Below are 26,080 nucleotides of genomic sequence, written 5' to 3' on the forward strand. Positions count from 1 at the left end.
CTTTCCCCTTGAAGAGGCAGAATGAAGCTCAGGGCTGAGACCTTCAGCTCTAGAGTCACATGAGTCTGCATTTAAATCCCAGCCCTGCCACTGACTAGTTTTTTGGCCTCGGGTAAGTTACCTAATCTCTCTGTACCTCACTTTCTTTGTGTATACCATGGAGATAACTCCCATGTCAGAGAAATAAGAGAGTGTCATACAGGTGCTTGCCACACGGAGAAACAGCAGGCGTCAGTTAACACCCTGGGCCTTGTTTCCTCATCCACTGTGCAGCTCTGCCCAGAAGTGGAGTGGCAGTCTCCAGGCCAGGCAGAGGGAAGGAATGAATGGGGACCCTAGTGCCAGCACCAAGTAGATGCCAGCCCAGAGCAGACAGCCCAGAGGGCAGCTCTCTGGACCTGGGTCTCTGGACCAACCTCTCCTGCCAGAGGGCCCCCCGCTTTAGGGGGTGGGTGTGGCTTGGCCTGGAGCTGGTCTTCTGTGCTTTTCTTCACCTCCGAGCAGAGTTACCGTCCTTTGGGCGGCTCTTCAGGTTGGGGACACTTGGGGCAGATGTGCTCACCCCCTCTCCTGCCCTGCCCTTCCCCGCGCTCAGGGACGGACACCCAGCCATTCCTGGTTATTGTCTGCGGCGCCAGCCTGCAGCCTCCCTCCCGCTCAGCTCCACCCCTTGCCTGCAAGGTCTGTTTCCTAATAGCTGCTCCAACCACACACCTCGTTCCGCGCGGAGCCCCTCCCCTTCCTCCCTCCTTCCCCCGGCAGGGGTGGGGCTGGAGAAGAAGGCTAACTTGACAGCAGCGCCTCTTTCCTGGCTAGTCACCGGCCCCTGCCCAAGAATCCTTGTGTGCGTGTAGCCTCCGCAGAGAGGTGCTTCTCCCGAGTCCTGAGGGGCCATCCAGCCTCCAAGAACTGGGGGGCAGCATCCCAGCCATGAGCCCCTGCGGGCCTCTGCTGGGGGGCAAGGGGCCCAGAGCGCTCACACCTCTCCGGCCCCTCCAGAGGGAGAGGTGAGCCGGGCAGCCAGCCCACAGCCAAAGGTGCCGGAGCCCCGGGCCTGTCATGGTGGCCGTCTGCCGGCTAGAGGCCCTCCCAGACGGGTTTGCAGCTGAGCTTGTGTATCTGATGTGGGAAGAAGATGGGGAGTTACTTGTCCGTCCAGGCTTACTTCACCTCCAGAGACCCCTTCCGGTGAGTTGGGCTCCGAGTCCTCTTCCCATCTCCTCTTTGGGCCCCTTGTCCTGAGGGGAGGGCAGATGCCTCCCTGAATCTGCTTCTCAGATTTCACTTGTCCTTTGACCGTGTGTCAGGCAGAAGCCAGTGGAAGCTGCTTCCAAGCAGAACCAGGCTGGCGAAGGCTTCCCCCATGTGCTGGGAATGGGAGGTGAGGAGTGGGCCCAGAAGGCAGCTCCTGGGGAGCTCGGCCTCTCCTTCCTTCCCGGACACACCTAGAAGAGCCTCTGAAAGGTGCTGCCGACCTGGCCTGCTCTTGGTGTTACAGGGGAAGAGCACAGCTAGGGTGCTGTTCTTCCAGCTCTCACACGTCTCACCTGCCTGCAGGCTGTGCCGCCTGCCCAGGAATTTGTCCCAACAAGCAGGATGGGCAGGTTTTGCCAAACGGCATGGAAGCTGGCGAGGCCTGGGTGTGGGCAGCCTGGTCCACGGTAGGCACTCTCATTATACACGTTTGTTCTCTTAATGGCAGGCACCTTTGCCTCTGGTCTTTAAGGGCTCCTGTGCTCCCTATGAGTACAGTTGCTGGGGAAAGGCCTGGGCAAGTGAGACTGGGGCAGCTGGCTTTGGAGTATCCTGAGCTGTGGGGCTGGCCCTCGTGCCTGCCAGGTCCCCAGGCCTGAGCTTCTGTGGGGCTTTTCAAAGGGAGATGTGGAAACTTCCTCTCTACCTCTGACCTGCCTTTCTTTGCTCTCTGCCCCACCCCCCCCAACAGAAACTCCCCAGGGGGGTTCTGGCCCTCTGGGTCCCTCCTGAATGGAGCCATTCCTGGCTGGGGTGGGGCTTGTTTTCATTCTTTGGGAGCAGCCTGTTGTTCCAAGGTCTGCCTCCCCCTCACCCATGGTCCTGGTCGTCTGGCTTCCCCAACCCAGCCTCTTGCCCCTAACTCGCTGCTGGGATACGTAGTCAGGTGGCTGTGCCCTGGGCAGAAAAGCAGAACACCATGCGGTTTCTGGGAATTACTAGACCCTGGTAGAGTGGTGGCAAACCCCTGGATTTGAGGGAGGGGGGAGGGAACTGGTCCTCAGGGCTAACTCTTCCAGGCATCCTGCTATGTACTTTATCCTTTGATCTCTCAACAGCCTCAAGATGTTTTGTATCCCCATTTTACAGATGTGGCAACTGGTTTCAACATAGTTAACTTGTGGGGTCTCTCTGGCCCACCTCATCTGTCTTCCTGAGTTTCTTCTCTCATCCTCAGGAGGCTGCACCTCCCCCTGCATGTATCCCCCACAGGATCGTTCTAAGGTTTGCTTTCCTCTTGAAGCAGAGAGATTCGAGCAGAAAAAGGGTCCCCATAGTGTGCCTGGCATATGAAGGTATGGCAGAGATTCTCCTCTGCAGAGCCAGTGGGAATTGATCTTGAGTTGTACCATGTGGAATCAAGATGCCAAGTGTTTGAAGTAGCCACTGGGTTAAGCCAGGGCCTCATTAATCCCTCTTACTCTTAATCCTGGATAGGCAGCTTGGGGGAGGGGTTGTTCCCTTAGAAGCAGGAACATGTGCCCCCTTTAATCTCCAGGGACAAGACACAACTTCTGAGGAGCTAGAGCAGATAATGAACTCTCATCCTGGACCTCTGAGGGCCAGGCCACTGAAACCACCCAGGTCTGCCTGCCCTTTATCTTTTTCTGCCCCAGCCCCTCTGGGCAACCTGACAGCCCTCCCCCCAACTCTGTTTGGCCAGCTGGAGCGGGGCGGGAACGACTGACTGACTGGCCATAGACCCTCTCCGCTGCCCCTTCCCCCAAATGGGAGGCCACATTCCTGAAGCCACTTCTGAAGAGCTAGCCACACATGGGGCTCTGTGCCCCACAGGAGGGACCACCCAGACCCTCCACTCTCCCAGGTAGCAGTCTCATCAGTCACCACTGTCCCTGCCTGGTCAGAAAGATGCTTCTGCCATCAGCCCTCTCCTTTACTACAGGATGTCCTCATGGCAGCCCTCTGACGCCTCCCTGGGCCTCAGTTTCCTCCTCTGCAGAGCATAGGGACTGGACTTCCTGGGCTCCTGAACACGACCCTTACGAGATTCATGGAACAAATTAAGTCCTTGACCCTAGGCCTTGAACACACACAAGTTCTGGGGCTCTGGTTGCAAGGAGAGTGACGCAACCAAATTCCACGGGGACATGATCTGGCGTGACAGTGCACAGGGGAGGGAAGAGGGAGCCGGGGATGAAAGATGTGATTTGCACCCCTGCCTGGCAGGTCACACTCAGCAGAGGGCACTGTCTTCCGCTGCCGGTGCCACCAGCTTGGGGGGTGAGATGCAGTTACAAGTGTCCTCCCAAGTAAGAAAACACCTCAAATTGGAATTTACAAAAGAGGTAAATTAGGGAGTGACTTTTGTCTGACATCTTTAAAGGATTTTTCTTTTTACAGCTTTTCTGTTTAATGCCCAACATTGATTTAATGGGTTTGGTTTACACATTGTCTCTTAAAGAAAACAAGTTCATCTTTGTATTCTAAAGCAACCCATGTTTAAAGGGAGAAACTGTTCTTAACCCAGCCCAGCTTAGCAGTAACATTTGGCAGCCACCTTGGGACTCTTTTTCTCCTCATCTGAAAAATGAAGGACTTGATGAGGTGAATGGTTCCCAACTCCGCAACCTATGTACCTCCTCAGAGACACACAAGCTCTTTTCCATGTTTTCCAAATACCGGAGGCTCTACCCTTAACTGCAGCACGACGGCACAAATTGCTTGAGACTATTACAGCCTTCCTGGCTTTTGGTTGGAACTGAATCAATGCACTCTGGCAGCACTTATTTCTTGCTGATCAGAGGCTCATTATGTGTTTGGTTAATTTTTTCAAACAGGATATCAACATATCCATAATAATTACAGCTTAACTGACAGCCTGTTTCAGTCTACAGGGTCTGCAGGAAGGAGGAGTAATAAAGGGGTCTGTGGTGGTAGAACACTGGGCTCTGATGGACTGGAGTCTATAGGCCCCTGTTCTCTCCGCAGCCCCTGGGCCTGGGGGAGGCATAGCATCCCCAGTGGTGACTCTCAGGCAGGGGCAGAGACCTGCCCGCTCTCCCGTCCACCCCGGTCACAGCTCAGAGGTAGGGGCTGGAAGAAGCGTCTTCCCAACAGTTTCCTGCTCATTCAGAGGCTAAGGATGAGCATCCAACCAGGCCCTCAACCGGGACATGGGAGGGCTTGTTCTTTAACCTATGTAAATCCCCTGTAATTGTGGCTGTGTTCTGCTTTTACCACATAAGGTTGAAATTTTACCTGTAAACATTTGGTCTGGAGAATTTGCATGTGACTGAGAGCCAGGCCTCTGTCTTATCGCACTTGGCTTCTCCCAGGATCTTGCCTATTTGGTCTTGCACACCCTAGATGCACAGTAACTATTTCCTAATTGGTAGGAATTGATTATAATCAATTGATTTCTAATGGGCTAGATGAATAATTCATTTGGGAACCGTCTCTATTTCCAGAAATCTATTTGGTTCTGGGCCAAGAAACAGGTCCGTATTGCTTGGGCATGGCAGGGCAAGGGGTCTGTCTCCTTTTGCCCTTGGTGTTCTCAAATTAAAGACGGAGGTGGGGAAGTGAACGCTTCATGGGCACCAGCTGTGGGCCAGGCTCGTGCTAGGCATTTGTACGTGATTTAATTTTCATCATCACCGGTGTGCAAATGAGGACACTGAGGCTCAAGAGTCATGAAGTAACTGGCTTTATGTGACACAGATAGTAAATGGCAAAGAAGGAATATGGACCCAGATCTTGAAAAAAGTTATTTGTGAGACTCTAAGTATTATTTTTTTTAACTGGTGTGTTCCCTGCTGACTCAAAAGGCCTCAGCTTGGATCTGAGCTGCCCACTGAACTGACCATCAGGGTTTGGTCCACTTTGTACCCACCCAGGCTCTCCGTAGTGCTTGGGAAAAGTTCTGGAGGTCAAGGCGTGTGGGCTGGAGGGTTTCAGCTCCGCTCACTGACCGGGAGAGTGTGGTGGCTGATGCCTCCACCCCAGGTCTGGACTCCACCATCAACCCCACCACCTCTGAGATGGATGCCCTCTGGCCTGCAGCCAGGACAGATGTTAACTTTCACTTGAAACTTTAAAAAATTGAAAGCTGGGAAAAAGCCTTGGCTTTGGGGAGAGCATATTGTGGCCATAGCCCCTGAGAACCTGAGGTGGGATTCTTTTGAGTAGGACCTTACTTTCCCAGAGTGTGTTTTGGATTCTTTTCTTAAAAGCCAGGGTCTTCTGGGGACCAGCCTGCTGTGGACTCAGCGGAAGAGGAGAGTCGCTGTGCCATTTAACTGTTGGGTCCTTGGGCTTAAGGAGGAGTGTCAGCAAGTGTTAACACTAGAAGGAACGCGAGCTCTCAGGGCTCCAGCCTCTGTGTTTTCAAAGATGCAAACCCCGAGGACCAGCTTAGTGGACGTGCTGCATCGTCAGGTGCAAGTGCACATTGGTTCAGATCCCAGCTCCGTCATGTGTGTACCAGGCAACTTTGCAGAAGTGACTTGACCCTGCTTTTCAGTCTCCTAGTCTGTGAAACAGGGATAATCCTATCACCTTGCAGGGTGTGGTCAGGGTTAGAGATCATGTAAGGCACCTCATAACAGCACCCAGAGTATGGTTAGCATTCCTGTAACAGGTCACCATAGCTGCTGTTAATGTCTAAGCTAGGACTCTAAGTCTACCCTGGCAGCTTCCCCGGTGGCCTGGAACCACTTGTGTTCTGTGACAAAGCAGCTTGGGGACCCACAACCAGTCCTCCTATCAGCTGTTCACCTTCCTGTTCTTCAGAGACACCTGTGGTGACTGACTTTGGCCATGCAGCTGGCTGTGCCCGTCAAAGGCATTCCTTGACACAGATGTGTGCATCGGTGGTGTTGCTCTCTGGCCAGGTGTTCTTCCCAGGAGGCTGGCGTGGCTGTCTCCTGCGTGCCTGCACTCGCTTCTCTCCCTGCCTCCTCTCCTGGGCCTGGCCAGGGCTACTTGCAGCAAACAAAAGCGGGATATTGGCAATGGAGAGAAGGACGTGTCTGGTGCTCCTGTGCCCCGCGGCACACATACCATTGCGAGGGTGTGACAGGGCCAAGGCCTGCAGTTGGGTGCAAATTCGTCTGCACCAGCTTTTCTCCCCTGCAGACAGGAGAGGGGTAGGGCCTGGTGACTGTGAGCCCTGGAACTCTTGTGCTCCCACCTGGACTGCTGGTTCTTGCCACTCCCACCATTTTCACTTTGGAAACATTTGCTAAGGGCTTACTCTGCCAGCCCTTTGCAAGGTGCTGAGTCTACCAGGAGTAAGTAGGACACTGTTCCTGTCCAGTGAAGGAGGAAAGCAGATACCCAGAAACTTTACATCAGCAGGTGGCAGCAGGAAGGAAGCCCCTGCTTCTGGTGCTGGCCCTGTGCTAGGCACCTCACAGCTGTCCAGAACCTAGTTTAATCCTCACTGTTACCCCGAAAGTAGGTGGTGATGTTGCCATTTCACAAATGAGTTAAAGCAGCTGGCCCTAGGCCACTTAGGGGGAAAGTGGTGCTGAGACTTGAACCTTCAATCATCTAGGGAAAAGTCTAATCCCCTCATTTTACAGGTGGGGAAACTGAGCCCAGAGAGGGAAAGGGGCTTTTCCAAGGGCATGTAGTCTCCCCTCCCAATTCAGAGCTCATCCAATGTGCCCTTTTTTTTTTTTGGCTGTGTTGGGTCTCCGTTGCTGCGCGTGAGCTTTCTCTAGTTGTGGCGAGCTGGGGGCTACTTGTCGATGCAGTGCGCAGGCTTCAGTAGTTGCGGCATGCGGGCTCTAAGAGCGCAGGCTCAGTAGTTGTGGCGCACGGGCTTAGTTGCTCCGCGGCATGTGGGATCTTTCCGGGCCAGGGATCAAACCCGTGTCCCCGGCATTGGCAGGCGGATTCTTAACCACTGCGCCACCAGGGAAGTCCCCCAGCATGCCTTTTACATTGAGAGGAGTTGGAGCTGCAAGCCCAGAACAGGGTCTTCTCCTCTACCTCCTGTAATTTGTGGTCCTCACTGAGCCATTCTGGGCACTTCATATCCTTACTGTTCACACCAGACCCAGCTCTCAGGACCCTGAAGTTCAGCATCCAAAGGACAAGTAGGAAATGCTGAAGGTGGGAATGGCTGGTGGCAGAAGCCCCCATCGTGGCCTCTCACCCTGCACTGTTAATCAAGTTTTGATTAGAATTTCTCTTCCCCAACTCATTATAAAGCTCTTGGAAAGCAGAGTAGGAAACCTTGTATATCTATCTTTTCTATCTACAGTGCTTGCCAATTTACTCCCAAGTTACTGTAATACACTTGCCTTGCCCTTCACAGTTTGCAGACGGCTTTCCTCTTGCGTTAACTTATTTAGTCTTCATAGTGGGTCTTTGTAATAGATGCTGTGAGTCACATTTTGTCAATGAGGAAAAGCTACTGAGAGAAGTTGTCCAAAAGCCACCCAGCTGATGGCAGTAAGGGGCTGATAACGTGAGCTTCCATTATCATCATCATCTTTAACAGCAGTGAACACTTACTGAGTTCCTACTGCGCTAGACCTTTTATAGAAACTGTGTATACTTTATTTTTTTTTATTTTTTAATTTTATGTTTGGCCCTACCGCGCAGCTTGCGGGATCCTAGTTCCCCACCGGGGATTGAACCCGTGCCCCCTGCAGTGGAAGCACGGAACCCCAACCACTGAACCGCCAGGGAAGTCCCAAACTGTCTACACTTTAATACAGATTATTTTATTTTCGCAGCAGTCTATTTTACAGATAAGGAAGCTGGGTCAGAGAAGTGAAGTCACTTGCCCAAGATGACATAACTAGTAAGCAGCAGGGTCAGGATTCAAACCAAGAGGCAGCTCCACCCTGCCTCTCAGAAAGCAAGGATGTGGCCAGTGTGGGTGGTGTGAGGCCTCCATGACAAGAACAGAGAGTCTGTTAACTAGGGAGAAAGAGGTGGGATGGGCTTGTCAGGCCGAGGTGCTCTTAGCACTGGGCGCCAGGATCAGACGTGAGGACGAGCATGTCTGTACAGACATGGCCCGAGAACACCCCCCCCCGGCCTGACCAAAGGTGGAACGTCACGGTGACTGGAGCAGAAAGGAGGCCTGGGGCTAACATGCATGTATTACACAGCGCCGATGGGGTTTTGGTTTTATCCCCCCAATATTTTATTTTGAAAATTTTCAAATATATAGAAAAGTTGAAAGAATAGTTCAAAGAACACTCATGTGTCCGTCACCTAGACTCATCATTTGCTAACTTTTTTTTTTTTTTTTTTTTTTTTTTTTTGCGGTACGCGGGCCTCTCACTGTTGTGGCCTCTCCCGTTGCGGAGCACAGGCTCCAGACGGGACGCGCAGGCTCAGCGGCCATGGCTCACGGGCCCAGCCGCTCCGCGGCATGTGGGATCCTCCTGGACTGGGGCACGAACCCGTGTCCCCTGCATCGGCAGGCGGACTCTCAACCACTGGGCCACCAGGGAAGCCCCATCATTTGCTAACTTTAAGCCACTTTATTTGTCTGTACACACACACAATGTTTTATTTATTTATTTTTTACTTAACTATTTAAAAGTCAGTTGAAGTTTCCCCTTAATTATTACTTTACTATTTTTTCTTCTACAAATTTTTCTATATAGCCAAAGTATCATCACATCTAAGAAAATTGACAGTAATTTTACAATATAGTCTAATGTATAGTCCAAATTCAGATTTCCTCAGTTGTTCCAAAAATGTCACTCTCGTCTGTTTTCTTTTTCAGTCCAGATTCAAATACAAGGTTTAGGTATCGCATTTGGTTTCTGTGTCTCTAGGCTTTTTTAATCCCTGGGCCTTAACTTTTTGGAAGAGTAAAGAGCAGTTGTCTTATAGAATGACCTCCCCTTTCTGGATTTGCCTGACTGTTTCTTTATGCTTAACTAATTTTCTCAAGCATGCTACATCATAAACTGTTATATATAGGATGGATAAACAACAAGTTCCTACTGCATAGCACAGGGAACTATATTCAATATCCTGTGACAAACCATCATGGAAAAGAATAAGAAAAAATATATGTATGTACTGAGTCACTTTGCTATACTGCAGAGATTGGCACAACATTGTAAATCAATTATACGTCAATTTTAAAAAATTTTTTAATTAAAAAAAGAATGCTACATCAGTGATGCTGTTGGTAATGGGTGGGTTTTTGAGCTTCTTTGATTCGTCGAGATAGCTGTCTAGACCAGAGGTTCTTAACAGGGTCCGTGAGTAGGCTTCAGCCCTTGATACACATGTACCCCATACCTAAATTCTATGCACATTTTCCTCCTATGCTCATTTTGCCAGGAGAGGCTTCTTGGCTCTATCAGATTCTCCAAGGGCTTCAAGACCCAGAAAGGTTGAGGTCCCCCAGCGGAGGCAGGTCATACAGAGCTGGTTTCTGGGGTCCTGTTCACTCAGACTGGCTTCCGTTGGGAAGATAGCAGCAAACTGTAACATTCCCTTGTCCTGGCTCTGGATCAAAGAGGTCCCTCCATTTTGTTCTTACACCTGGGAGCCAGGGGCGGCCCGTGTAGCCTAGTTCCAAGGATCCGGGAGAGTTTCTGTTCTCATCTTGCCTTTCAGATGTTCTGAATGCCAGGATTCCCTCACCAACTGGTACTACGAGAAGGATGGGAAGCTATACTGCCACAAGGACTACTGGGGGAAGTTCGGGGAGTTCTGCCATGGATGCTCTCTGCTGATGACGGGGCCTGTCATGGTGCGTGAATCCCTCCATCTCTGCCCCTCTTGGTCATCAGAGCCCATTGTCAGTACCTCCAGTTCCCCGTGGCCATTCATCTTCTGGTCTTCCCATCAGCCAAGGCCTCTCCCTTTATTTATTCAGTCATTTAACAGATTTTTTTTAGTACCCATTAAGTGCCAGGTAAGGTCCTCCCCTCAGAGACTTAACAGCCCAGTGTTGGGGTTGGGGGGTAGGCAGGCAGGGAGGAGACACAGTACGATGGGATGAGGGTCTTCAAGGAGAGCATGAGCCTTTCTAGTGGGGATGATTACTTCTGGGAACCTGTTCTCATGGCTGAGACCGAAAGAGTTTTTTGCAGTCTCCGAAATGACAGGGAGGCACCCATCTGACCCTTTCTCTGGAAGCGCAAGGGAGGGGAGTGCCAAGGTAGATTATGACTGGCGTCTGTAGATCCTTGATGGGAGGTCCCTCGCCCATCCCTACCTTCACTCCAGCAGCAGTGACAACTCACTTCCTCCCCATGTCTGTCTACCCTTTTCCCCACCTGCTCACAGGTGGCCGGGGAGTTCAAGTACCACCCAGAGTGCTTTGCCTGTATGAGCTGCAAGGTGATCATTGAGGATGGGGATGCGTACGCCCTGGTGCAGCACGCCACCCTCTACTGGTAAGATGATGGCCCCGTGTCCATCCTTCCCTACAGGAGTGGCCAAGAGAGAGGGACAAGTGGCACTGTGAGTTAGGCAGAAAGATTACAGGGGTATCAGCATGCTGGATTCCTATCACAGCAATGCTCTTAACCAGGTCTGAAAGCTGTGAGCAAGATGATTAACGTCTCTGCCCTCTGTCCTTACCTACTGGGAGAATAACCACACTGCCCTGCAAGCCTCCCAGAGGAAGAGAGTGCCTGGGAGGGTGCTCTTGGAGAAGGATCCCAGAACATTAAAGGCAAAGACCCCTTAGAACTCACTCAGTCCAACTGCCTCTGTCGATAAAAGAAGTCAGACTGAGGCCCAGTGCTTAACTTGAGTCAGAGGCAGAGTGAAGAGAACCCAGGCCGTCTCTCCCCCAGTCCCAGCCCACCCCAGAGAACCCAGGCTGCTTATTCTTGTCAGCTGGAATCGGGCAAGGGCAGTGAACATGGGGCTATGGATATTGTTACTTGAAGCCACGTGGGGGCTTCCAGTTGGGGCTGCAGGTTCTCAGCCCCCTTTCTGCTCCTCCCGCAGTGGGAAGTGCCACAACGAGGTGGTGCTGGCACCCATGTTTGAGAGGCTCTCCACAGAGTCTGTCCAGGACCAGCTGCCCTATTCCGTCACACACATCTCCATGCCGGCCACCACCGAGGGCAGGCGGGGCTTCTCCGTGTCCGTGGAGAGTGCCTGCTCCAACTACGCCACCACTGTGCAAGTAAAAGAGTGAGTGTCTGGGGCAGGGGTTCTTGAGCAGAGCCCACAGATGGGCCTTGAGGGGATCGGAACCCCAGAGTCATAGCAGAGCTCCCCACATCTTCATCTCGTCTCTTCCTCCTGGGCTCACTGTACTGTCACCGTGCCTGGGCCTTGGCACTTACTGTTCTCCCTGCCTAGGTTCCTCCCCACCAGATACTTAACGCCAGAATTGCTCACCTTTCACGTGTCAAGTTTCAGATCATGTTTGCTCTTTGAAATTATCTGCCTTGGTTATGTTTGTTTATCACGTGTCCTCCTCACGAGTTCCTTCTGGAACTTAGTCTTGTTCAACGCTGCATGTCCAGGGCCTGGAACAGTGCCTGGCACATAGTGGGTGTGCATGGATTATTGTTTCGTTGGTTGAGTGAGTGAATGGAGGAAGGAGGAGAAAGAGGTTAAGACTCCATCCTAGGTCCAGGCCAGCGACCAGATGGGGGAAGAGTCTGTCTGCCTAATAACAGTAATGAGGCACTGTGTCTGCCAACCCTGCAGACGGTGACTGTGCACTTACTGTGTGCTGGGCACTGGATGCTCACAGCAGAGGGGGGAGGTCCTGGGGTTGGGGGAGTGAGGTGAAGTCTGCTCTAAGCCTAGAACTGTGTTCAGGGCTGAGGTGGGAGTCTGTGGCTGTGTCTGGTGTAGATTGAGTGGTTGGGAGTAGCCAGAGGGGGTCTGTTAAGTCATGGAGGGCCTGGATTATGGAGACTCAGCAGGTCTACTGAGGGATTTAAGCAACTAGGTGACACAACCAGGTGAGCATTTTAGAAGGATGGCTGCCGTGGAAGTGGGACGGGAGAGGAGCAGGCCTAGAGGTGCAGAGACCAGCTAGGAGGCTGATGCAAGATCCAGGCAAGGGATGTTGGTCACTATGGTGATGGAGGATTCTTCAGGATGGTGAGGGTTGGGGGGCAGTGAGGGAACCCCACATGGGGGGGGTGCCATCCAAGTTTCTGGCTTAGGCCTCTGGGTGAGTGGGGGTCCCCTTTACTGAGACGGGGCACCCTGTGAAAGGTGTGGCCTTTCGCTGTGTCCACCGTGGCCTGGGCCTTGGGGGCCAGTAGGGGCCTGGGACCTGGTGAGCCATCCCTGCACAAGAGAAATTGGTCAGACACTTTTTAAAGATGCCTTCACCCCGCCTCAACTCTTGTCTGCCCCAGGGTCAACCGGATGCACATCAGTCCCAACAACCGCAATGCCATCCACCCTGGGGACCGCATCCTGGAGATCAATGGGACCCCCATCCGCACACTCCGAGTGGAAGAGGTACAGTGTGTCCTGTGGGAGTGGGACACGGAACAGACCCTCCGGGAGATAAGGCCATGGCCTTTACCTTTTCCTACCCCCAGTCTATCTCTTTGTCTTGCCAGTGAGCCTGTGACCACTAGTGACCTCCTGTGTCAGCCTGGCACGTTACCAGGGCAGCAGGGATGGCCTGCCAGACTGTCAGAGGGCACTGTGTGGCTAGTGGCAGCTGGAGGCCACACTGGGCTTGGGTCATCTGGGCTGACGGTGGGTGGCCTGCAGTGGGACAGCCTGTGGAGCCAGCCTTACACTGCTCTTGGCCACAGGTAGAAGATGCAATTAGCCAGACGAGCCAGACGCTTCAGCTCTTGATTGAACATGACCCCGTCTCCCAGCGCCTGGACCAGCTGCGGCTGGATGCACGGCTCTCTCCACACATGCAGAATGCCAGACACTCGGACACCCTCATCCCCCTGGACACCAAGGAGAATCTGGAAGGGACACTGAGGAGACGCTCCCTGAGGTGCCGCTTCCCGCCCCGGCTCTGTGCTGTCGCATGCCGGCCCTCAGACGAGGTGGAGCCGGCTCTCAGAGGCCAGCAGAGTTAGGAAGGGAACCAGCTGGCCAGGGACGGGCTATGAGGATTGTGCTGACCCAGTTCCCCCGCCTCAGGGATCACAGTTCATAGCCGGGACCCAGCTGTCTGCCAGGTTTCCCTAGAAACCAGAGGGTCAGGCTCTGTCCACTGAGCTGGACAGGAGGCAGCAGTGCTGGACCCCAAAGGATAGCATGGCCTGTGGGGGAAGCGTGGGGCTCAGAGGCTGGAGAAGGGGCACAGATAGGGTTAATAAGTGTAAAGACGTTGAAAACTAGAAAGCAAGAGGTGAATTAAAGTTGTTTTAGGTTTTCAAGAAGGGACAGGGAACCCTGGCGGTCCAGTGGTTAGGACTCCGAGCTTTCACTGCTGAGGGCCCGGGTTCAATCCCTGGTTGGTGAACTAAGATCCCACAAGCTGCGAGGCGTGGCCAAAAAAAAAAAAATGTCATAAACATAGTGGCTTTATTGCTCTAAAAATCATACACACTTACTATTTTAAAATTCGGGAAATGCAGACGGGTACTACAGAGATGTGCAAAATATCCGAAATCCCGTTTGCTTGTTTGGGGTGGTACTAGGCTGTCGCTCTAAGCCAGTCAGGGCTTAAATCAGGCAGGCATGGAAGGCGGTGGACTTCCATCAACAGTGCTGTCAGCTAGTAGAGTCTAATCCATCGTTCCGGGTGAGAGATACTTAGGATTCCCACTTTGAATGTGATTTTACCATGCTTAAATGGGCTGCAGATGTCTGCAGCCCCTAGATGACACATCTGTCTGATGTTAGAGTCCCCTCCCGCATCACAGCACCTTAACTACAGACATTGGAACGGACAGGGCGGACCTGAGGTTCCTGCCTCTAGGCTTTCCTGGCGGGTCTCTGAGGACTGCCCTGTCCCTACCCTCATCCTTCGTCATCCTCAGGCGCAGTAACAGCATCTCCAAGTCCCCTGGCCCCAGCTCCCCAAAGGAGCCCCTCCTGCTCAGCCGTGACATCAGCCGCTCAGAATCCCTCCGCTGTTCCAGCAGCTACTCGCAGCAGATCTTCCGGCCATGTGACCTGATCCACGGGGAGGTCCTGGGAAAGGGCTTCTTTGGGCAGGCCATCAAGGTGAGCACTGGTGGCAGCTGTGCCACCTCTCTGCCCCCCAGCCCTCTCACCTTCTTTTGGGGATTTCTTATCACATGGCCTCCCCGATGCCCTGCAGGATACCAGACCTCACTCCTGGCTGGAGGTGATGGTGTGAGGGCCGCACCCCTGCCCTCCCAGGCCACCGAAGGGCAGCATTGCTGCTGAAGTGAGCTTGGTGGACCTGGAGCCCCGGGTGGGGACGAGCTCTCCCGTGGCCCTCCCGCCTCCAGTCAGTGGGTGTCTTTAGGTGCCCAGAGGCCTCGGTGCTGGGAGTGGCTCCTGCCTCCCTGCTGAACAGTCTCGGGGACTAACCTCTCTTTCTCTCCTTCTCCTCTGCTGAGAGCTGGGAGGGGGGGTCAGGTAAGCCATGTGTCTCAGCCTTCGGGGCATTGGGGCTGGAGAGCTCACTCCCAACCCACCCAGCTCCCTGGTGCATGTCTGTGGCACTGACCCTCCTGCCCCTAGACTCCTTTTCCCCCAGGGGACATGCTTCTGTGTCAGGTGACCAGAAACCCTGCTTGGCTTGGCAGCAGCCCCACCCCCCCCCCCACCCCGCCGCCTCCTCCCACATGTCCCTTTTCTGGATTCTTGCTTCTCCTTTGTGCATGCCCAGCTCTCCAGGGAGGAGGGTGTGCTCCCCTCTTAGTCCCCCGGGGCCCATGCTGTGTGTTCTACACGTGAGCTCTGTCAGTTTTATCCGGTTACTTCAGTGTGTCCTCCAGGGGATGGGATGGCCAGTTACATCGATTTTCACACAGTTCCCCAGAACCACCTCTGGTCTCTGCACCAGTAACAGTCACCCTCCTTTTAGGTGACACACAAAGCCACTGGCAAAGTGATGGTCATGAAGGAGTTGATTCGGTGTGACGAGGAGACACAGAAGACTTTTCTGACTGAGGTAAGAAGGGGAGTGTGGGGGTTAGGAGTTTGATGTCAGTGTTGGAAGACGGAAGTTGTTACTAAATAATGATTTCAATCCCGGCTTTTGGCACCAAAAAAAAAGATTTCAAGAGGAAACTTAGTTTGGAGTCACTTTCTTAAGGCAGAAAAAATCATTTAGAGGAACGTCCCTGCCCCCTCTAAATTACAGCATAATTATTTGTGCAACAAACACTAAAGACAGCATGAGCTGGATACTGCGAGATGTGGTTCAGAGGAGCTCTTGGAGTGTGGGGTGATGGACATGAACACAGACCAGTTCAGTGCAGCTCAATGCTGTGACCCCACCTGAACGCCGTGCCTGGGGAGCCTGACACCTTGAATGTTGACACGGTTCTCCCACCTCTCTCCATTGCTCCACTGGGTGCTGCCTTCCAGGCCTTGGGTCCTCCTACTCCAGTTCCCCCGATGCAGCTCCTAGAAAGGCAGGCTCCCAGGGGTGAGGCCTGGGAGGCCATCCCCATCCACCTGGGGCCTTCTTCCACAGCACATGAGATAGGAGGTGGGAGATGCAGGTCACATTTGTCAAGCTGACTCCCTGGAGGGAAGGGGTGAGAAAGAAACCACCCGCCCTCCTTGGCCTCCCCTCCTTCAGGTGAAGGTGATGCGCAGCCTGGACCACCCCAACGTGCTCAAGTTCATCGGCGTGCTGTACAAGGACAAGAAGCTGAACCTGCTGACGGAGTACATCGAGGGGGGCACGCTGAAGGACTTTCTGCGCAGCGTGGTGAGCGTGCCACCCCCAAAGTTCCCAAGAGCCTTGGTGGGTTGTCTGTGGGACACCTCTGTCACCACTACTCTGGAACCATGATGGCCAGAGAGACCCACTGCTTTGCCTACAAAGGGCCGTGCTGGGCGGGACTGGGCACAGGCAGGGAGGGTCTGCTGGCAGATCATGTTGACCCACGGGGCCCGGACCACAAGTGGGACAGGGCCCAGAAGCCTCTGATGGGCATTCCTCCATCCTGTAGGACCCGTTCCCCTGGCAGCAGAAGGTCAGCTTTGCCAAAGGCATCGCCTCTGGAATGGTGAGTCCTGCCAACAGCCCTGCCAGCGGAGCAGCGGTATTGGGAGTGAGGGGTCAGGAGAGGTTCAGGGATGGCGGGCAGGCACTGAAAGGCAGAGACCCTGTCCTGGGCAGCCTGCATGGGCTGGGTCCTTCAGCACCTGTTTATCAAGCTTCTCTCTGTGCCAGTGAAAATTGCCCACAGCTGGCTGTTCTCAACTTACAACTCTACTCTCAAAGAATTCCCAATCTTCAAGAGCAAACAGGGTATGGGCAAGGCGAACTGGAGAAGCAAACTAGCACGAGGCGGCCTGGCCCTGCTGTCACAGGGGCATCCAGGTGCTGAGGGCCCTTAGAGAAAGCAGAGAACCTCACTGCCCAGGAAATCAGAGAATTGGGAATTGTGTTCTAGTTGAGCCCTGAAGGATGGGTCAGAATTGCATGAAAGTTCCTCTTGGCAGAGAGGCCCCAAGGTTGGGGTGATGAGAGCAGCAAAGAGCTGAGAGGAGAGAGGAGGAAATAGTCTGTTTCACTGGGAAAGAATGGTGCCAGTCACAGCGATGGGGACAGTGACAACTGCTGAGTGCTTTCTCCAAGCCGGGCACTGAGCTGAGGGACTAGCACCTCTCATGACAGCCCTGGCTCCAGATGAGAAGCTGAGCTACACAGGGATGGAGCTAGGAGCTTGGGTCAGTTGGTCTGACCCCCAAGCCCAAGATTTTAATGCCTGCTGTTCTGTGTGGGGTCCATGAAGACAGTATTAGACAGGGGGGACATTAAAAATCTCTGCGTTTAAGCTAAGGAGTCCAGACTTTATTTAGGAAGCCAAAAAGACACACATATAAGATTTTTAAGCAAGAACATTTCATGACCAGAGCTGTGCTGTTTTGAAGGTGACTCTGGTGTGGTCAGTAGGTTGGCGGGGAGTTGGGAGAACTCAGGGCAGGGAAACCTGGGTTGGGAGTCATGAAACCTTTCAGGTTTCTGAATTACAGTGGGGCTGTGGGACCAGAAGACTGGGAGGCAGGGTGGAGTCAGAATGGAGACTGGTTGGTAGTGAGGGAGCAGGGGTCGGGGGAGGTGGGCCCAGGGCGCCTTGAGGTGCCTAGAAGAACAGTGGTGTCGTCTACCAGACTGCCAGGGGTGGGGGCGGGGGCGGGGGAGTGATGGTCGGGAAACAGGTTTGGGAAGAGCTAGGATAGGATAGGCATCTGCTGAGGCTGATGTGCTGGTGGTTCGTGGGGGTCAGCAGTGAAGAGAAGGTGGCTTTGAGAGGCGCTGACATTGAGGAGGCCGGAAGGAAAAGGCAGGCGTCTCGAGGGCAGGTGTCTCGGGAGAGGCATGGGCAGCCTCGGAGGAGGGGTGGCAGGGAGGTCAGGAAGAGCTCCCTGGGCGTGTGAGCAGCTCCAGGAGCCCAGGGGCCGGAAGCAGTGCTGTGGGGGCTGCAGGGGGCTGGGGGGTGGCTCCTTCCACTCTTGCTGGGGAAGGGAAGGAAAAGGAAGTGGCTCCAGGATGACAAGAGCCAGAGGCGGAGGCCTGGAGGGGGGAAATAGCAAGTAGAGACCAGTTTGGAAAAATTTGATAGGAAGAGGGAGAGGTCAAAGTGAGAGCACCGAATCCTCACCACTAGACCACAGGGAGCGGGGAGGGTGCTGAGTCTCAGGGGAGGGGGATGTTGGGAGCACAGAGCCAGCAGGACCAGGAGGAGGCCACTTGCCCTTTCACAGCAGGAAGGACCCAGAGTGGCTGAAGCCAGAGACTGGGGTGAGGGTGAGGGTGTGAAGGGGTAGGAGCAATGCACCCAGGTGGGGCATCTAAGTAAAGTGGGTAGAGGGGATGGAGGCTTGCAAGGGCCAGGGCCCAGTGGAGTCGGAGACTTGAGGAGAGAGCATCCACTGGGTTGGGTCAGTGAACAGAGGATGGGCAGGAGATGGCGTCAGGGAGAGGGGAAGCCCCGGCGGCCTTTGGCTTTCTGTTGTCGGTGGGACAAGGGAGTGACAGCAGGAGGGCTCTGGAGTCCGGGTTGGTTCCGAAGCTGGGTGGAGATGACCTGGGAGAAGAGCAGGTTCTGTGGCCCCCAGTTTCAGAGTCACCATTTAACTGCCCATTGGCCTCAGCTCATACTTCTGTTCCAGGCCTATTTGCATTCGATGTGTATCATCCACCGGGATCTGAACTCGCACAACTGCCTCATCAAGCTGGTATGTCCCACCACTCTGGGCCTCCCCAGGGCGGTCCTCCTGGCCTCCTTGTCACCAGGGAGACTGTCCCCTATTGCTTTAGACCAGAGGTATCACCTAGGGCTCCTGTCTTGCCCCTCCTGCTGCCTCCAATGCCCTCCTCTGTCTTCCAGGGGCTTCCTAACACATGCCGACGAATCCCACCTCCTCCCAGTAGCAGCTTTGAAATCCTTTGGTTAAAAGGGACTTGAGAAGTTCCTTAACTGTACATAGAGCCCTGTCGCTTTTCCTGGTTTTGCCCTGTGATGGTGAAAGCAACTCACTGAGGACCCAGTTTTACAGCCTTGGCACCTGAAGCCTCAGCCCGAGGCCACAGAGCTAGTAAATTCACAGTGACTGGTTTGGGGCCAGCCTCCGTCCCCCTTGCTGGTCAGCTTTGGCTGTTACAATGTTACTACTCCTGTTGACTTCCAGTGTGGCTTCCTGGGTGTCCACTTACTGGCCCTGGCTGTGCCCTCTGGACTTACACCAAACAGTCTTAATCACTTTTCCACATGACTGCCTTGTAGCTGTTTGAAGAGCTTATCTCCCCTACATCCCCCCACTGAATGCCTCCACCTTGTCTTTTTCTGTCTTATCCTGGTTCTAGCCACGGCCTTAAATCTTTCTGGGAACAAGGCAGGATGAGAAAAACACAAAACAAAAGAAATCCTCTGTCCTGCCTCTGAGTTCCACTCTCCGGGTCCCAGAGCCTTACCCCTCCAGGCTCCAGCGCCTCTGCTGAGAACACCCCCAGGCCTGGGGAACCTGCTGTGTGCAGAGAGCAGACAGTGAAAAAACAAACGCCGAGCCCCATTCGCTAAGACACCCCTTTGCTACACTCCTTTTCTCCCCTTCCCAGTGGCTGCTTTTGGGAATGTCCCCACCAGGTGCTAACCTGGCCCTTGTCCTCCCAGGACAAGACCGTGGTGGTGGCAGACTTTGGGCTGTCACGGCTCATAGTCGAGGAGAGGAAGAAGCCCCCAGTGGAGAAGGCCACCACCAAGAAGCGTACCTTGCGCAAGAGTGACCGCAAGAAACGCTACACGGTGGTGGGAAACCCCTACTGGATGGCCCCTGAGATGCTGAATGGTGAGTCCTGACGCCCCAGAGGGGAGGTGGGGCTGCATCTCTCAGCAGAGCCCTGGGGGCTTCAGGGGAGGCCTGTGAAGTGTAAGGCCAGGTACCCAGAGCTGAGGGCTAGATGGTTTTTATCCCCTGCCAGGCTGGACCTCATAAACCCCTCCCTCCCTGAGCTCAGTCCTGCCAGCTGGCCAGTGCCCCATTCTGGGCCCACGCTGCGGTCTGACTGTGGCTTTTGAGCACCAAGGGCAGCTGAGAGCTCAGGCTGTTTATTGCCTTTTCTTCTCTCTCCGTGCTGAGAACTGAAGTGTGGCGCCCCCTTGTGGATAATGCTCTAACCAGCCAGAGATGCTCATTGGATTCTTGAACCACACAGGGCTGTGAGGCCTCAGAAATGGTCCGATACACCCTTTATGGGGTCTGCAGCCCAGAGAGGTTCAGGAATCTGCCCAGGAACACACAGCAGGCAGTGTCAGGGTCCATATGAACCCTGGTCCAATTCTCTTTCACTATCCCATGCAGTTTCATCCTGGGCAGTGTTGTTTTACAAGATTTCTCCAAGGCAGCCCACCCAGGACTGAGGAAAGGTGATTTTCAGATGGTGTCTATCCAGGGCAGCCTTTGGGGCATCCCCACAGAACCTATTCTAACCTTGTTTCTTGGCTGTGGCCTGACCTGGCTCTAGACTCAGTGCAGAGCAGAGAAGGGACTAAACCTAATAGCCTGCTCTCCTGTGTTCCCCAAGGAAAGAGCTACGATGAGACCGTGGATGTCTTCTCTTTTGGGATTGTCCTCTGTGAGGTGAGCTCCTGCATGGAGGCCGGGACTGAGGCAGCAGGCCCAGCAGCTCGGCCCCCTAGTCAGAACTGGGGTTCCTCCTCCTCCTAAGATGAGTAGCTTGCCATAAAATCAACACCAGTGGAGAGTTGTGTAGTTTCTCACAGATCTGTTGACACCTTCGAGTCTCATTGGTGCCATGAGAAGGATTGGGCCGGGCTTATTCAGGTGAGGAAGCTGAGGCTCAGAAAGGGGCAGTGGCTTGCTCTTGGTCACATGGCCAGTAAGGGGGTGGGCGGGACACGAAACTTCACCAGGAAGGGCAGGAGGTTGTCCTTCTAGCTCTTGGGCCAGATGGAGCCTTTCCCTCTGTGCCACCTTCCCCAGGCACTCGTGCTGCCCCCACCCTCAGCCCAACAAGGAGCAGCAGACACTCCAGGAAGCGCTGGCCCGTGTGGCACAGCGCTGGGCTCTGTGGGGTGCAGAGTGAGTCACAGAAAGAGTCCTGCCCTCAGGAGCTTAGCTCAGTCTGTCTTGAAGCACTGAGTCGAGTACATACATTCAAAGGCTTCTGTGCTTCCCACGGAGTGAGATGTGGTAGAGGAGACAAGAGGGACGGTTGGAATAATGAAGGAAGGTTTTTAAAAATATTGTTCTCTAACAGAGATCACTTGAGCACCTACTGCGTACAAAGCACTGGTCTGGCGCCAAAGGGTTTCAGACTTGAATCAGACCCAGCGCCAACCTTCTCAGGGCCTAAACTCTGTCAGGGGACACAGACAGAAGGGTACAGAGCAGGGCAGGGTTGGGTGGGTGGAAGCTGCCCCTCCAGAGGCCAGTTGGGAATATTGTGCTTCTGCTGCAGTGAGGCCTCTTCCAAACCCTCCTCAGTAACCACACTCTCAGTCGAGAGACAAGTCTGGATTAGCAAGATTTGGAGAAACGGGGGAGGTGGAGCCCTCCAAGCACGGTTTTTACCTCCCTCTTCTGACCATCCTTCCTGTCCTGTCCACACACCAGCATGGCCCACCCCTGCCATGCGGCTGCACACCAGCAGCCCATTCCTGACCACTGTCTTCCCACCTGCAGATCATCGGGCAGGTGTATGCAGATCCTGATTGCCTGCCCCGAACACTGGACTTCGGCCTCAACGTGAAGCTCTTCTGGGAGAAGTTTGTCCCCACGGACTGCCCCCCAGCCTTCTTCCCCCTGGCCGCCATCTGCTGTAGACTGGAGCCCGAGAGCAGGTTGGTATCCGCTCCTGTCTGCCAACCCGCATGGTCCTGGGATGCTCGCCCCTGCCTTCAGCCATCTCCAAGCCCTTCCCAGGAACTGGGGTGGCAAAAGCCTTGAGTTCGAGGATGGCTGTCGACCACCGAAGCCACCTGACAACCCTGACATGCCAGTCGAGGGGACGGGAGACGAGGGTATCGTAGCAAGTGACCTGGATGTAACCCAGAGACAGCTGTTAAAAGAAACTTTAACAGCAGGAAATTCACCCAAACCTACACCATGCTAACAGCATAAGTGTCTCCATGTTTCCATATTCCCACGTCCATGTCCAAATACGTATGTTTTGTACATTTATAATGTCAAATAGAGAAAAGTTTTACATTTTGCTCTGCATTTTGTCACTACCCAGTATTCCAGATTATCATTTTTGTTGACTACGGAATTCACTAGGAGACTGTATGAACACATAATATACATAATGTAGTTGTTCAGGTTTTTCCAGTTTCTCCTTACAATAGGTGTTACTACTGTGAGCATCTTTATGCGTTTAGCCATTTTCTTCCTTTAAAGAAATCTTTTAAAATTACCTTTATTCTTCTCAGGTTATAGCTTTCATTATTACCAAAGTTATTCTGAGTCTTTTTAAGTTTGTGCATTAGAAAACTAGAACCTTTGTGCTTCTGCTATCAAAAATTATGTTTCTTTTAAAAAACAAATTCAAACATTACCAAAATATATAGGACAGGAAGTATACGTTTTCTATAATCTCCTGAGCAATGTGCCCCTCAGCACTCCCCACTCCCCAGCTCCATCCCCCCCAAGATAACCAGTTTGCACATAACCTTTATTTTTATTTTTTTATTTTTTTTAAATAGTTACGTTGATTTTGTTTTTTTATTTATTTATTTATTTTTTAATGTTGAGCCTTCTTTTAATTTATTTATTTTTATTTTTGACTGTGTTGGGTCTTCGTTTCTGTGCAAGGGCTTTCTCTAGTTGCAGCAAGCGGGGGCCACTCTTCATCGCAGTGCACGGGCCTCTCACTGTCGTGGCCTCTCTTGTTGTGGAGCACAGGCTCCAGACGCACAGGCTCAGTAGTTGTGGCTTACGGGCCCAGTTGCTCTGCGGCATGTGGGATCTTCCCAGATCAGGGCTCGAACCCATGTCCCCTGCATTGGCAGGCGGACTCTCAACTGCTGTGCCACCAGGGAAGCCCCCAACCTTTATTTTTAAATGATTTCCGAAGATCCACTTTAGACTTGGGATTTGCTGGTGGGAGGCTCTGAATCTTGTTCCTTCATGGACCAAAGGACCAAAATCCTTCAGTCACACCAGAACAAGAGCATGAGGAGAAAATGTTAAGCCACACAATATTCGTTTGCTAATATCCCTTCTCAGTCATTGTAAATGTCTGTTTAATTCAGACAATATTACTGAGTGCCTACCACGTGCCAGATGCTGTGTTCGTAAGCTCTGGGATGCTGCAGTGAACAAAACCAAGGGGCCTGCCCTCCGGGGACTCACATTCTAACAAGGGGAAGTGATAAACAATAGATATGACAAACTGTGTTGCATGTGAGGAAGTGACAGATGCTATGGAAAAAGGGGTCAAGCCGAGGAAAGAGGATTGTTTAGGGTGCAAGTTATACAGAGTAGGCCTTGCCAAGAAGGTGACAAGATATCTAAGCAGAATCAAGGAGGAGGCGGGAGAGTAAGCCTGAGGTGTTGGGTTCCAGGGCAGCTGAGCTGTCTCCAGGGCACTAGGAGCCAGGCGTTTGCTTTACTCCTTGGGAAGGGCTACCAGAGTCTATGAAATGCCCCTCCCGGGGCAGATCCATTGATGTGGAAACAGTCTGAGGACTGGAAAGGATCTTTAAAAGGGTACTTAGTCCAGTCCCACCTGTGATGGTTGCATTTTCTCCAAGACGTGGGATGGGCTTTTTTTCTCCTGGACTTGCTTTTTTTGAGCTGCCAGACCAGCCTTCTCCCAGTGTTATTATCTCTCATCTTTACAGCAACATCCTACACAGTTACATGACCCCTGTTTCCCACAGAGGTACACCAAGGTCAAGGGGCTTGCCCAAGGTCAGACACCCAGGAAGCAGTGGAGCCGCAGGCCTGGGTGCCTTCTGTGCCACCCTTTCTCTCCCCCCGCCACCACCCCCGTATCTCACCTGTCTCCAACTCCTTTTCTTTCTAGACCAGCATTCTCCAAACTGGAGGACTCCTTTGAGGCCCTCTCCCTGTACCTTGGGGACCTGGGCATCCCACTGCCTGCAGAGCTGGAGGAGCTGGACCACACAGTGACAGTGCAATATGGCCTGACCCGGGACTCTCCCCCCTAGCCCCGGCCCAGCCCCCTGCGGGGGGGCGTTCCACAGCCAGCACTGCCCCCTCTGCGCCCCATCCCTGCTGTGGGCAGGGCCTTCCGCGCTTCCTGTGGATTGGCAGCTTGTTTAGAAGCAGAACCAGCCATCCCTACTACCTCCCCAGGAGGCGAGCGGGTGCAGCACCGGGGAAGCCACCTCCACAGGTTCAGGGGCCTGGTTACTGTCTAAATCCAACACTCGCCTGAAAGCTGTGAAGAAGAAAACAAACTAACAAACAAAAAAAAAGCCTGGTCCCCGTGCCAGGAGGAATCTGTTACTCATGACCACTCGGGAACTCCCTGGCAGTGGAGGCTCTTGCTTACACTAATCATTGTGACCTGGACCTGCTGGGCAGGATCCCAGGTGCACCTTCCTGTGGGCTCTGAAGCCTCTGATCCAGCTGGTGCAGAAGGACTTCTCATGAGAGCGTGGCAGAGTGAGCGGCCATCCAAGGATGTGAAGTGACAGTGGTGCTACCCCCTTCCACGCCACATCCTGCCCTCCCCTGGGCAGGGTCAAGGGAGTAGGTTTTGAAGGGTCCCTTAGTCGGTCTGTAGTGTGTCCGGCCAGGAGTCAGGGGAAGGGCTGGTTTCTGTTCACCTCCCGGGCCCAGGGGCCACATCAGCTCGAGGGGGAGCTTCCCCCCGTGTTCTCAAACTGAGCGGCTGGAGACTGGCTGGGAACTTCCTTTCTGCCTCCCACAAGCAGTCAGCCACAAGTGCAGGAAGAGGCTGGGGCTGGAAGGAAAGAGGCCCTGCCCGCTAGAAAGCTCTAGTATCCTGGCTGCTGTCACTCACACCCTGGTAGGCACCTCAGGAGCCTGGGATTTTGCTAGGTGGGTTCTGGAGGACAGTGTGGCTGGTCGCAGGCCCAGTGTATGGGGCGGGGTGCTGGGAATCTCAGCAGTCTCCCAGCCTTGTCCTCGTGGCAGCCGATGCTCACCCCTCACTGTGCCTGATCCAGGCAGCAGCTTGGGTGGCAAGATGTGGTGGCAGAGTCCCAGAGCGGAGGTGCTGGGGGGGGGACATCTCCCCGAGCCGGGCTCTCTGGCTTCTACCTCCCATGTTGGCTGGCCCAGCTCATGAGCTCCTGGCCCCAGCCTCCTGAGCCACAGCTCACAGCTGTGGGTGCTGAAAAGCCCAGGGGACACCCTCTACCCTGGCTTCCAGAGCTAGGGTGGGGGTCTTGAATACAAGTAGATTTGCCTCCCCATAAGTGGGACCTTGCACCATATTTAACAGATTAGGAGTGGGTTTGGGAACTTACTGCGATGGTGGTTATATTGGGGGGGGAGGAGGTGGGTGGGAGTGATGCAGGAGAACGGTTGCTGTTCAGACTATCTTGTTATATCTGTGGGGTGTTATGTGAAACGCTGTACATAGACCTGATGAGTTGTGGGACTAGATGTCACCTCTGGCCAGAGTTTCCTTGCTGTCTAGACCATACTTAAGTGTGGAGTGTGCAGGTTTGCTGTAGGGTCGAGCCCTGGGCTCCCGGCAGCGGGAAGGCCAGCATTGTGTGGTGCCTCAGTGGTCCCCACAAGTGTGGGGGAGTGGGCCCAAGCGGGGCCATCGAGCAGACCAAATAAATTAAGCAGTTAACATAACCGACCGTGCTGAGAGTGAGAGAGTGACTTGCGGCCTGGTTCAGGGAGATGCACGTGGAGCGTGTGCTGGCCACTTTGACCCCATGGCAGGGACTTCTCGTGCCCCCCACCTCTGATTCCCCTCCTTACACAGACACCAGCCTGCTCCAGAGAACATGCATGACCCACCTGAGGCAGCCCCGGCCTTGCAGCAGGTCTGACTCCCACCTCCTGCCTGAGTCATCCCTTCAGGGCCATATGCTGCCACCCTCTGACATCTGTGCGCTCCCATAGCCAGGCTATCCTGGAGTCCTCTGCAGGGCTGGGTGCCACCTTCATTAAGGGAAGAAATGCATGCAAGTCACCCCCACCCCTGGTGTTTCCCTGCAAGTACTCAGGGGGAGACCTGTTTCTTGCTTCTGCACATGGGGTCTGTCGTGGAGGGTGACGGCTGGGCAAGATGTTGCGATCTGGCTTGTAGGATCCCGGGCACACTAGGCATCCACATACCCAA

At 53.7% G+C, this 26,080-nt stretch overlaps 1 protein-coding gene across 7 annotated transcripts in view; it reads left to right on the top strand.

The window, feature by feature from the left end:
* The window catches only part of LIMK2 (LIM domain kinase 2), a 55,201-nt gene extending 29,614 nt beyond the window's left edge, over nucleotides 1–25,587 (top strand). Inside the window, exons 1-16 of one of the 7 annotated variants that reach the window (XM_089894745.1) lie at nucleotides 750–1,188; nucleotides 2,313–2,549; nucleotides 9,820–9,955; nucleotides 10,495–10,604; nucleotides 11,167–11,355; nucleotides 12,546–12,651; nucleotides 12,957–13,153; nucleotides 14,148–14,334; nucleotides 15,167–15,253; nucleotides 15,890–16,021; nucleotides 16,266–16,322; nucleotides 18,418–18,501; nucleotides 19,437–19,611; nucleotides 20,348–20,403; nucleotides 21,469–21,626; nucleotides 23,813–25,587. In XM_089894745.1, the coding sequence (XP_089750871.1) occupies nucleotides 9,938–9,955; nucleotides 10,495–10,604; nucleotides 11,167–11,355; nucleotides 12,546–12,651; nucleotides 12,957–13,153; nucleotides 14,148–14,334; nucleotides 15,167–15,253; nucleotides 15,890–16,021; nucleotides 16,266–16,322; nucleotides 18,418–18,501; nucleotides 19,437–19,611; nucleotides 20,348–20,403; nucleotides 21,469–21,626; nucleotides 23,813–23,957 (1,701 nt within the window). In that variant the 5' untranslated portion in view covers nucleotides 750–1,188; nucleotides 2,313–2,549; nucleotides 9,820–9,937 and the 3' untranslated portion in view covers nucleotides 23,958–25,587. Of the gene's footprint in view, nucleotides 1–746; nucleotides 1,189–2,312; nucleotides 2,550–9,819; nucleotides 9,956–10,494; nucleotides 10,605–11,166; nucleotides 11,356–12,545; nucleotides 12,652–12,956; nucleotides 13,154–14,147; nucleotides 14,335–15,166; nucleotides 15,254–15,889; nucleotides 16,022–16,265; nucleotides 16,323–18,417; nucleotides 18,502–19,436; nucleotides 19,612–20,347; nucleotides 20,404–21,468; nucleotides 21,627–23,812 lie in introns of those variants that run through there. The other 6 variants (XM_089894743.1, XM_022550815.3, XM_089894742.1 and 3 more) reach the window with 6 other exon arrangements.
* The last annotated feature ends 493 nt before the right edge of the window (nucleotides 25,588–26,080 follow it).

This window comes from Delphinapterus leucas, chromosome 14, assembly GCF_059928025.1.
Source record: "Delphinapterus leucas isolate spDelLeu-1000000601 "Yukka" chromosome 14, BTC_Dleu_Yukka2, whole genome shotgun sequence".
Lineage (NCBI taxonomy): Eukaryota > Metazoa > Chordata > Mammalia > Artiodactyla > Monodontidae > Delphinapterus > Delphinapterus leucas.